At 41.0% G+C, this 13,160-nt stretch overlaps 2 protein-coding genes across 2 annotated transcripts; both read left to right on the forward strand.

Annotated features, from left to right (window-relative positions):
- Positions 1–1,363: 1,363 nt before the first annotated feature.
- ltc4s (leukotriene C4 synthase) lies at positions 1,364–7,582 on the forward strand (the record flags this gene model as incomplete). Its single annotated transcript, XM_080840881.1, has 5 exons — positions 1,364–1,421; positions 1,654–1,753; positions 4,069–4,139; positions 4,610–4,691; positions 7,447–7,582. 5 exons carry the CDS (start codon positions 1,364–1,366, stop codon positions 7,580–7,582), a joined length of 447 nt encoding a protein of 148 aa, XP_080697007.1.
- Positions 7,583–10,663: 3,081 nt separating this feature from the next.
- On the forward strand, positions 10,664–11,143 carry LOC308367384 (protein chibby homolog 1-like; the record flags this gene model as incomplete). Its single annotated transcript, XM_080841285.1, has 1 exon — positions 10,664–11,143. One exon carries the CDS (start codon positions 10,664–10,666, stop codon positions 11,141–11,143), a length of 480 nt encoding a protein of 159 aa, XP_080697411.1.
- Between the last annotated feature and the right edge of the window lie 2,017 nt (positions 11,144–13,160).

A 13,160-nucleotide genomic window follows, 5' to 3' on the forward strand; every position in this document is an offset into this window, starting at 1 on the left:
TGTGTGTGGCCATCTCTAAGTATGGACCCTTATCAGCTAGTCTTGCCCTGTATGAGCTGTGGACTGTATTTTACTCTTGCACCAAAACATATGTTGAAGTAATACTGTACACCAATTTTACACTTTTTTGAGTTATGGTTTATAGGCAGCTGATTTTGGCATCATCCTCAGATTAATTTTGATATCATATAGTTATGTGAAGGACCTATAAAAACCTGTGTCTTGCCAACTAGTCTTCCAGGATAGACCCTTTTATAATTCTGTATACCTTAGATTAGTAGTAGTAGTAGTTTAACTATGAGGTGGTGATTTTGATATGGCTTATAGGTAGCTCATTTTGGCCTCACCCTCAGACTAATTTTGATATCATATAGTCATTTTGGTAACTCTTTTACTGGTGTTTCAGCATATAGGCTACATCTCTCCCCATTGAAAAGTTACTACTCCAAGTTAATCATTATGTGTACACATGTCGACTTAGTGTGTGTGTGTGTGTATGTCTTATCAGCTAAAGGCACCTCGAGGACCCATTTTGCATAGGTATATGGATCCATGTACAGCTACATATGGGGTCAGAAGTGTAATTTGGGGTTTAATCCAAAGTACACTTATCTGTAATAGTTTCAGGACCCATGTTTTAAACACATGTTAGAAGTTTACATTAACCATCCTGTTAACCCTTTTATATAGTCAGGCAGTCCTCTGTGGAGTCAGTCAGGCAGTTGACACTTGTACATTTGAAAATATGCAGACGTTTACACCCATGTTTTATGCTTAGAATTACCTGGCTGTGTGAACATAGCACCTGCATAATACGTAATCGTTTAAGCACGTGTTTTAACAAGCACACTGCCCAAAACTTAGCTATGACTAGGGCCCTGCCTACAATGACACCTTGGTGCCTAATATAAACTTATACTAATACACATCAAATATCATTAGACATCATACAGTTTAGTATAATGACAACTTATAATTATTGTTATCAAAACATGTCTGACTTCTCAACACACGACACCAGTCATCGATCGATTAAAAGTTGACAGTTAGTGAATAGTAAATACTACTCTGTGCGTGTATCCTCGCCCTGCCAGTTTGAAGGGTAATTAGATTGAATCGTTGTGAAGAAACTCACAGACAAAACAATAAACAGATTTTAGACAGTTTTATAAAGGTAAATAAAAGACAAAGGTTGGGTCCCTCCCCCAGAAGTATGCCTGTCGGGGAGGAGGGGGCTTTATACATTTGGTCAGACACTCTGCTCCGCCCTACGTTACAGTGTCTTATTAAAGCAGCTACCGGTAAGTACGTTTTTCGTAATGTAGGAGGAAGAAAAACGCCATACTGCCTCTCAACACTCACAATGAATGACCAGGTCGTCTGCATAGCCGGAGTAACGGTATTAGGTATTTTAGAGCAAGGTAAGAAATTACTGATTCATCCATTCATTTATATAGGCTACACATTCATTGCTGAATTCTTCATCTGAGTTCTTGCACCGGTCAGGTGTTCAGAGCTCTGCAACGTTTTAACCGATACCAATTTATCAAGAGTTGAAAAGCCATTTTCTAGAGAGAGATTTTGCAACGGCGTGATAAGGTGGCCTACTTTTCTTACCATAACTTTCGGCTAAGTCTGTCCATTCTTTTTCAGCGTACTTCTCGCTGCAGGTGATCAATGCTCGACGCAAGTTCTCCGTCTCCCCTCCATCGACTGCTGGACCACCGGAATTTGAAAGAATCTTCAGAGCTCAGTGAGTCGTAATTTCAATAGCCTACCAAATACTGAGGACTTTGGTCAGATAGCTCAGCGCACATGTGAAATGCTTTCCATAGCTCTTTATGATCATATGAAATTGCGATGGACAGGCTTGACTCCATCTCCACTCAGTTTCTTCTGATCAGACGTATTTCGCGCGTGGTTCCAATGTTAAGCTGTCAGAGATTTGACAGTCATGTCAATTAAACTTTAACCAGCTGTGCGTATAGGGGGTTCGCAATATGACCGCCGCATTAAGTGAGAGAACGAGCAAGAATAAAATAGCGAGCTGAGCAGGTGAGATATTTTCCACTGTGTTAAGTGTGTTATCTTGAATGTAATTATTACGTTTCTGGCAACGATTGAATGAAAAATTGTTCTTTTCATAGATACAGTATTAGGTTCACTGTGTGAAGTTGAAATGAAAGTGTGAAGTGAAGCTTAAATGGTTGAGTGAAACCACAGCAATACATATGTTTTGATATTTCAATATTATACATTATAGCCTATAGATAGAATAGAATATTCATTGTTTTCTTACTGAGATGACATTTTCACCAGATGTTGGTAACAACCCAAGTATTCCATACAAAGAAACCAAAACAAATAAGTTCAGAAAAATATATTACGGTAATCATTTGAAATGATACAATGAAAAAGTATTGAACAAATGAAGAAAGGATGGTGCAAAAAGGCATGGAAAGCCAAGACAACAGCTGAAATGAAATCTATCAGTAATTAGAAAGCAATCCGGCTCCTTGTCAGTGCAAATTAATATAAACTGATTCAGTCCCAATTGATTGCCTTTAAAAGGGTGTATCATTACCAAGGTGTCACACAAGAAACATCTCACGATGGGTAAAAGTAAAGAGCTCACTCAACACCTTGCAACCTTATTGGTGAAAAACATACTGATGCCATTGTTGACGGACTCATTTCTTAACTTCCTAATAAGCACTGTTTGGGCCATAATCCGAAAGTCGAAATAACATAATTTCGCCATAAACTGGCCACCACTAAGTGTTCTCTGCAAGATTTCTGAGAGAGGAGTGAAAAGAATTATCAGAGTTGTCCAAGAGCCAAGGACCATTTGTGGAAAGCTTTAAAAAGACCAAGAATTAGCAGGTACAATTATTTCAAAGAAAACAATAAGTAATGCAATCAACCATGGCCTGTATGCAAACCCACCACGCAAGACTCCATTGCAGAATATAATCTGGTCAGATGAGAGCAAAATTAAACTCTTTGGATGCCATAATGCACACCATGTTTGGAGAAGAAATGGCATTGCACATCATCCCAACAGTGAAGTTTGGAGGTGGGAACATCATCGTGTGTGGCTGCTTTTAGCATACGGTACTGGCAAACGTTACACAATTGAAGGAAGGATGAATGGAAAAATGTACCAAGACATTTCTAATAAATATCTGCTGCCATTTACCAGGTTGATGAAGATGAAAAGAGGGTGGACATTTCAGCTAGACAATGAACAGCTAAGGAAACTCTCAATTGGTTTCAGAGAAAGAAAATAAAGCTGCTAGAATGGCCCAGCCAATCACCTGACTTGGATCAAATTGAAAATCTATGGAAAGAACTGAAGATCAGAGTTCAGAAGAGGCCCAGGGAAATTTCAAGATTTGAAGACCGTTTGTGTGGAAGAATAGGCCAAACTCACACCTGGGCAATGCATACGACTAGTTTCTCCATACAGGAAGCGTCTTAAAAATATCAATAAGCGTGTTCAATACTTTTTCCCTGTGTCATTTCACATTATTAGTCATAACTTAATTTCTGAACAATTTTTCTTTTTTATATATATATGTTCGGATTACCTGGGTTGTTACCAACATCTGGTGAAAATCTCTTGTCAATAGCACCTTTGGAAATATATTTACTGAGAATAATGATGACGTGTTCAATACTTATTTTACCCGCTGTATGTTTTTTATTTACAAATATTTTTATAAATCTGAATTTGCTTTGTACAGTGGGTTCTGCATTATGTTGTATGTTATGCATGGACCACGAATTAGTTAAAAATATATATATTATAAAAAAGGTTATGAAAAAAGAATAAGAAACACTTCCACAAACACTATATGAGTTGTATATAAGTTCGTATTTATCACAAATTGCCTTAAGCTTTGCCTTGGGCTGGAGCTCAGCCGCAGAACAGGCTGTCTGGGGCTCAGCTGCAGCATGAGATAGGGAATAGGAACGTGTCATCTTGCTTGGTTTTTGTGATGGTTGCTTTTAGAGCGTTTCATTAAATCTAGTAACATTCTCTTTCTTTTTCTGTCCATTTTCCAGAGCAAACTGCTCTGAGTATTTCCCCATTTTCGTGGCTTCTCTGTGGATATCTGGGCTTTTCTTCAATCAAGGTATATACATCTCGAATTTATGCTTTTATACACTGCAAAGGTGTGTTCTGGCTCACAGATTGTAATCTGAAAACACAGAAGCCTAATTGTCTTTGAAAACTGGAAGCTGCATCACATTTTAATTTTTATCAAAACTCTTTCTCTCATCCTTTCATGGGAAAGCCACTTAAAAACAGTCTGTTTATTATACAGTATTTACAGTACAAATAAAAAATGCTCAAAGTTGATATTGTCCCATTCCATTTCATGGAGTTTGTTAATGTAAGGTTGCATTTTCAGAAAGCGCTTAAATTCAAGATGATTACACTTCAAAGTTGATTGAGCCTATTTCGAGGAACATATTCTTACATGCTATATTAGAATCAGGAGTTGAATACAACCTAATAATCACTAAAGTAAACACAAGAGTTTTACTCCCTTTGGTCTTCTCTAACATTCATATGTATTCATTCCACCCCTCTCTCTTCCAGGAGCTACGACTCTTTTGGGGCTTCTATACCTTTATGGACGCTATCAGTACTTCTGCGGATATTCTGAGTCTTCACTTGGCAGGTGGGACAGCTGCATAGCGTAGACTCACTGCTTTGATCGCAGTGCACACTAATCCACATATCTATGGTGCAGAAAGGCTACATGTGCTGAATTAAATCACATGTGCTGTTAATCAGGGTCAGTTAGCATACAAAATACATAACTTCAGACTTGAAAGCAAATTAGAATCAGAATCAGATTTTATTGGCCAAGTAAGTTTGCACGAACAAGGAATTTGTCTGGGTAAACTGACTCTCAATGTGCATACACAAAATATACATTACAACACAATACAAACAAACAGTGCAATGGTCTATGAAGTTTAAGAGAGTATATACAGGAGCTGTGAATTGTTACAACAATAGTGCAAAGAAAAAGTGGAGAGTGCAAGAAGGGCAAGGATAAATGAATATGCTACAGTGGATAAATATATATGTTACTATAAGTTAGTTGTTCAATAGTGATACGGCGAGGGGGAAGAAACTGTTGTGAACAGAGATCTGTAGCGCCTACCAGAGGGGAGATGCGTTTGAATAGTTTGTGTCCGGGGTGTGAGGGGTCTGCAGTGATTTTTCCTGCCCGTTTCCTTACTCTGGCGGTGTACAGGTCTTGGATGGTGGGCAGGTTGGCACCAATGATCTTTTCAGCAGACCTGACTGTCTGTTGGAGTCTGTTCTTGTCCAGTTTGGTGGCCGAACCAGACAGTTATTGAAGTGCACAGAACAGACTCGATGACTGCAGTGTAGAACATGATCAGCAGCTCCTGAGGCTGGCGCAGGAAGTACATCCTCTGCTGGGCCTTCTTGATGATGGTGTTGATGTTGGGTTCCCACTTCAGGTTCCTGGAGATAGTGGATCCCAGAAACTTGAAGGATTCTACAGCCAACACAGTACTGTTGAGTATGGTTAGGGGGGGCAGTGCTGGGGGGCTTCTCCTGAAGTCCACTGTCATTTCCACGGTTTTAAGCGTGTTCAGCTCTAGGTTGTTGCGACCGCACCTCAGGGCCAGCTGTTCAACCTCTCGCCTATATGAAAACTCATCATCATCATCACGGATGAGGCAGATGACTTATCGTCTGCAAATTTAAGGAGTTTAACAGACGGGTCTCCTGAGGTGCAGTCGTTAGTGTAGAGTGAGAAGAGCAGTGGGGAGAGCACGCATCACTGAGGTGCACCAGTGACTGACCAGGTGCTGGATGTTGTTTCACCCAGCTTCACCTGCTGCTTCCTGTCTATCAGGAAGTTTGTGATCCACTGACAGGTGGGCACAGTGAGCTGGGTGGGTTTGGTGAGGAGGACTTCTGGGATGATGGTATTGAACGCCGAGCTGAAGTCGACAAACAGCAAATTGCTCAACCCTCGGAAAATACTAGGGTGCTGCTGGATGTGAATAGATCTCGTATAGATTAACATTCAGAATGTGGGAAAAAAGGGTATTTTAAGTGACTTTAAACGTGGCCTGGTTGTTGGTGCCAGACAGGCTGGTCTGAGTATTTCAAAACTGCTGATCTACTGGGATTTTCAAGCACCACCATCTCTAGGGTTACAGAGAATAATATCCAGTGAGCGACACTTTGCTGGGCGAAAATGCCTTGTTGATGCCAGAGGTCAGAGGAGAATGGGTAGACTGGATCAAGATGATAGAAAGGCAACAGTAAGTGACCACTTGTTACAACCAAGGTATGCAGAAGAGCATCTCTGAACACACAACATGTCGAACCTTGAAGCAGATGGGCTAGAGCAGCAGAAGATCCCACCTGGTGCCCCTCCTGTCAGCTACGAACAGGAAACTGAGGCTACAATTCGCACCGGCTTTACCAAAATTGGACAATAGAAGATTGGAAAAATGTTGCCTGGTCTGAAGAGTCTCGATTTCTGCTGTGACATTCAGATAGAAGAGTCAGAATTTGGCGTAAAACAACACGAGAGTATGGATCCACCCTGCCTTGTATCAATGGTTCAGGCTGCTGGTGGTGGCGTAAAGGTGTGGGGGATATTTTCTTGGCACACTTTAGGCCCCTTAGTACCAATTGAGCATCGTTTAAACGGCACAGCCTACCTTAGTATTGTTGCATACCATGTCAATCCCTTTATTACCACATTGTACCCATCTTCTAATGGCTACTTCCAGAAGGATAACGTGCCATGTCACAAAGCTCAAATCATCTCAAACTGGTTTCTTGGACATTACAGTGAGTTCCCTGTACTCCAGTGGCCTCCACAATTACCAGATCTCAATCCAATATAACACTTTTGGATATATATATCTGTATATATATATACTTTCTCTGCTCAGCATACATCATTCTTCTTCATAACCCTGACCATCAAAATCCACATTTAATCCTATCACTGGTGCTCATGGCTCATAGTTCCATGTCCTCTCAGCAGTCCTGTCCTCGGGCCAAAGATACATAACTAAGCTAACAAATCATGCACTTATTCATACAGAAGCCAACATCAAAGGGTTAACAAATGCAAATAATGCCTGCATTTCGCAGTTCGTATGTAAATGTGACGTGCAAGATCAAGTGTAGAATGAAACCTTTTTGGTGAAGATATTGACGATGTCGGAATGTTGAAATTAAACTATTGAATACAAAATGTAACATTGATATTAAACCACATAGGAATATTGTCATATAGTAGGCTATAGTTTAATGTCTTATAGAACAACGGTTGATTCTGATGTCCATCTTGACACCATAACCCACTCTATTTTCATATTGCTCTTTCCTGATCTAACAACCTCTGAACCCTTCCCTTCTCTCTGCAGGCTCAAGCCTCTCTACTTCAGCGCTAAGGTCCAGTGGGCGCTGATCGGGCTTGGTGCGGTGGGGGTCCTGGGCACCATGAGTAGGCTGTATCTGGGTCTGGACTTCACCCAGTACATCAGCCAGGTCCTGCTGTGAGGAGGGGACTTTAGTACTCGATAACAGCAAGGAAGAGGAAACAGATTAGAGAAGTGTTGGTGATGTCTTCATGTGAAGATCTGAGAGAAAGCTTTCTTAGGATAAAAACATGAAACAAGTTAAAATCATTAAAATAAGAGATTTGATACAAAAATATCTACAATATTGATATGACAGTACCATCAGTCTATTTAAGTATGCTACACTACAGTACTACCGTTTACTTTGTTTAGGAAATATTTGTTTGCTTTTAGTAATGTATTTGTGTCTGTAGTATGTGAAGTATGGAAGTCAACAGTTGTAAACAACTGTTTCACTTTTGTGGTCTTATCAATCTATTTATTTTTAAACTGTGTTCTTGCTTTTTTTCGCTGATAAAGAGTGATATCAGTGTTACTAAGTCTTGATGTCCGTGTGAACATGTGTGAGAGAGTTTCTAATATACTTCTACATTTTCAATTGGTTTCTCTCAAGTCTCTGTTTACTGATGTTGAAAGGTAGTTCTAAATAGTTAATTACAATTCATAATTGCATATTACTTAGATGTAATTACCTTACAGAATTGGCTAAACATAGAGGGTATATTTATACATTTTAGTAATGTGAAGGAAAGGTATGATATTCCTATTAAGGTATTTATTTGATCATAAATTTGGCCTACAAAAAAATGCCATCCACAGAATTAAGAAAAGTTGAAGAGTTTAGCTTCTAATTAGCGGGTCTTGGCCCAGGAGTAGAAATAACTATAGCTTGCTCAGCAGCGGATTGATACAGCTATAGGGTTTGGTTTTCTGACTTTTAATCCAGAATGTTCGCACTTGTTGTTGCAGCACCACCTGCCCCCGTGCAGTGGAAGTGTTTGATAATTACCGCTAGAGGGCAGCATATCCCTCTACCATTCCTTCATGGCAGAGGCACCTCTGGACATGTGGTGTACTGCAGGTCTGCAGTTTATATTCATGTAGTGTTGCCATACCAAGATAGAAGCGGTATGCTAGATCTTGCGTGCATCGACGATTTTTGTATTTGTCTGTCATTCAGAAATGAACGAAAAAAAGCACCGCAGTGTCCAACAATCCTTCGCCTGGCCGCCACTGGTAAGGCACGGATAGAAACATTGTCTGAGAATGAAGAGAGTCCCCCAACACTTGTTGACCACACACAACTGGAGAAGAACTTAATTAATCAGAAGGCTTGGGAGGTGTTAACCTATGAATCACTTTATTCATCCATCATCCCATGCACAGCACCACGCATGCGGGGCCCGCCCTGTACCTTCCTCACATATTCATCCCATCTTGCACTACACCCCATTCAGGGCTTTTCTTGACCTGGATCTGGGTGAATTTGACTTTTTTGATTTCATAGCAATGACAGGTCATTTTTACTTTGGAAGGAGGTGTGTGACACACATCCAAAATGTGTAGTCACGTTTGTTGTCTATGTAGTATGTTAGAACCGGACTTATAGCCTATTATTGAATTGTAATAAATATTTGATCCATCAATCCTGAGCCTTAATCATAAATAATACAAATAATAATAGTATTAGTGTTACCACTATGGTTTAGTGTTATGTTGGCTTAGGCTAAACATGTCTCTAGGCTAAACTATTGGTCTAATTAAGCTCGCGCGGTCCTATATCAGTGCTGAGAGAAGAGACCCTTTCATTGAAATAATGTAGGCTATGTTGTTGATATCATTTTAGGTTAGCAAACAGAACAACATAACGATACACTCCACATCACGTATAGTATTACAGTCTGCTTTTCCTATTCAATTATAGAACTGTGAACGGCAGCATATTTGGCATATCACATTTTCTGACTGTTCGAAGAAGTTTAATCAGCTGACCAAAGCTGGCTAGTGAGTAGCCCGAGCCTTTTTACACATCTAACCTGCATTTGCATTATGAAGGACCAAGAGAAGCATTTGGCAATTCTTCAGACATGGCTTCTAAAAAAAATGTTGTAAGTCATATTTATTGTATATTACAAAGAAAGTGTTTGTCTACAACACTGTTTATAGGAGAATCATTCTAAGAGCAAGTGCACATCTTGTGCACGTATGTGGAGAGAAGCTTCAGCGATAGGACATCTTGCACAAGGGGGAAATTAGCTGCGTTTGGAACGAAGAAGATAAATCCAGAGCGAAACATGTGGCTGGTTTTTGAAAGGGGCAATTTAAGGGGAACGAAAAGATTTCCACATGGGATGAAAGCGTATCGCTAGCTAGATTCCCAATCACATCTGGATCGTCAGTGTGCCTCGTTCCAAACGTTTAGAACACATCATGTGTTGTAGAATGTTCCACCGATTGTTCTGCCATCAATGGAGAAGCCTAATTCCATAACTGGTAATCCATGATGAATAGCGGACATAGAGAGTGTCAGCAAACTTGGCAGTTGGTAGTAAGTAGTTACTGTATGTGCCTGTTATCCGCAGAACAGCATTCACTCGATGTAAGTGCAAAAGGCTGTTAAATGTAGACGGGTTATAGTTATGGGTTGCTTATTTCTGGATGCTTTTGAGCCTAGTCTTTTTAATTGTAATTTTACCAAGTCTAATTGATAACATAAACTATAAAGTTTATACCTCAAGTGAGGGCTTTCATGCTCTCAGGCCTATTTAATGGTTGCAGGCCTACTTTACAATATGTTTGTTATTTACATTCATGTCAGTTCTTGTACCTTGGCAAGCTTTAAGCAGGTGCAGCTATTTAAAACTGATTGACCAAAACATCAGTTTGATAATAAAATAATTGGTGCGTTATGAGATGTAAGCAGAGTTGCACTATTCTCTCCTTCTTTTGATCAGTCTTTATTTTTCTAAAAAGCTCTTTTTCTATCTTCCAAATTCAGATTCTTTACCAGATGTCATGGCTACATTTTATGGACTTTTGACATAGCAGAAACTTACTTACCTTGCTAAGGCAGAGCAGAGACAACTGTATGTGAGAAGAGACTACTGGCACACACACACACACACACACACACACACACACACACACACACACACACACACACACACACACACACACAGGGCCACGTCCATTACAGCACACCCAATCAGGACCACAGAAAATGTTCACGTTAAAAATGATGGCCGTTCCCTCGTACCCATCCTACAGCACCGGCCTGTTCGCTGATGTCTGGAACCCCAAAAAGAGTCCTGTCCGCCTTGTGGAGCCCACCTTGCCCGCGTCCCTCTTCTGCCTCGACGCCGCCACGCAGTGCATCACTCCCACACTCACCCTGGCAGGCCATACCCTTACCTTCGCAGATGGGCACTGGGCTGGGGATACTGTGGCCTCCAGGACAAACTCTAGAGCCACCCCTAGGGGGAGCTCTAAGAAGAGGCCTGTGGCCAGCTCCAAGGTCCAACGCCTTAAGAAGAAGGTTTGTGACCTGGAGGAGGAGAATAACGCCCTGAAGCTGCGCATGGAGGTTCTGCTGGACATGCTGACTGAAGCTATGGCAGAGGTCTTTGTGCTTGAGTACACCCTAGAAGATGTAGACAAGGCCCTAGAAAAGAGCGTGAAGAAAAGACAAGATATCTTCTAATAAACTGGGGGGAACCGAGCACCATGGCTTGGTATTTTTCCACTTTTCAGTTATCTTCTCTCTGGTATTTTTATATTCTGGTGTTGTTATAATTGCACTTTGTGCCACAGAGAGAGGAGACTTGTCTGTTGCCAATAGTTTCTCTGAACGTTTATAAACAGGGAGTGGTAAGGGATTTATGGCAGCATATTAAGACCCATAGTGGGAATAAGAGGAAACACATAGACTGATACATTTGTATGCTTTTGAAAGTGTTTGCAACATGAATTTATTTGAATTTCGAACATTTTTATTTTTTTTCTACTGAAACAAAAACAGCGAGGTGTGCCATAGCTGGTTAAAATAAGGACAAAGGCTCAACTAACATCTGGAAGAACTTGCATTAATTCGAGCAATGTCAGAAGGATAAGAGCATTTTTGTCTCTGTGGAATCCCCCTCTTTGAAGATGCTTTCTTAGCGCCATCTGATACGTGGTGCTGTAGCCCAATGCCTTAGAACAACCAGAACGGACGTAAATGTCCCAAGGAAAATTATTCTACAACGAAACAATTTGAAAAGCCAACTACATTCATGCTGCCACTTTATTTGGCGCCAAAGTGACGTTGCACTGATTTAATAAGGACCTTTCCCAAACATTCTTGTTTAAATTCCCGTTCTAACAAAGGGCTACTTACAACATTTCCTTTTGATAAATCTGGGGAGGAACGTAAATCCTGACTTTGTTAATCTAGTAAAGTAGTTGCCCCCTCTGGAATGCCTGGACCTTGAGAGCGCGGGGAATTCCCTACTCGAGATATGCATGAGGTGGCCGAAACAGGGAGTTTAACCAGCGAAAGCTGCGCTGTGACTTAAATTCACCTACATGGAGGATGGTTTCTCATTGTGTGCCACGGCAATGCATGTGGGGCACTCAGTGAGAGATTGATAGGAACGTAGTGGACATCACTCTCCGTCTATCGTTGCTTAACTGATCTGTCTGTCCCGGCCACATCAATCGTCGGTGACATCGGGCCGAGAGCAGACGCACTCTCCATCAATCTCTGTCGACCTCGCAGGTACAGGGAAAACAGACGTGTGCGGGGTTAATTGCGCTTTCCGGACATTGTGAATCCTCACGTACCCCTCCCGTGCATATGCTCAGCTTTCTCTGCGCCGAACACGTTCGTTGGCTGCTGCTGCACCATTTATTTGTTTTGAGTGCGTGTTTTGTGACCACTACATCAGTCCAGCTCCTCCATACATATTTTTTTTAATTGACAATAGTTAATATTTTTTGTTTAGTTTTTTATTTTGTGCTGGTTTTAATGAACAGGACAGCTTAGTGATCCCTCTACAAGCAGCTCATGTCCCTTACTGTTGCAGTAGGCTACACCCTTTAGATGGTTTGCTGTACATAGACATTTCTTCATTTTGATAAAATTAAGATCAGATTATTTTTTAGCCTATTCATTTTAGGATGTAAGCACTGCTTGAACACAGCAGCAGTAGACTGAACAATGTATTCTTTCTGACCCTGCCGAATGTGTCGTTTACACTGTTAATTTTAAGGCCGAAATAAGATTATGCTTGAAACTTGTCTGCACAGTTTGTGCATTGTTTAGCTTGTGAATTTAGGTCAGGCAGACAATGAGGCGGATGCCGGACTTGGATGGTGGAGACGCTCCACTAAAGGGCAGGCCAGACTAATCCGATTTTCATACTTTTGCGGAAAATAACTTGACAAACTGGCCTCCCGGCCAGATAAATCTGCCATTTGGAGCGTTACTTTCCGTCAAGGTTAGAATCCCCTCTCCAGAGTGGGAAGGTTGCAATCTACCCTGCTATCAGGGCCTGTCTGGCCGCAAATCGGGTTTGAACCCGCGAATCTGATGACGTAATTATCCCACGTGAACGCTGGAAGCTGTCAAGTAGTCACGTACATCTTCCCAATCGCAATAAAAACAAAAAATGTAAGTCTTCTGTTCTGTTTATGGCTGGCAAACAACGATCTAAGAAGGGCACGTTTTATTCACTGAG

The sequence above is a fragment of the Sprattus sprattus genome, assembly GCF_963457725.1.
Source record: "Sprattus sprattus genome assembly, chromosome: 6".
In the NCBI taxonomy this organism is placed as follows: domain Eukaryota; kingdom Metazoa; phylum Chordata; class Actinopteri; order Clupeiformes; family Clupeidae; genus Sprattus; species Sprattus sprattus.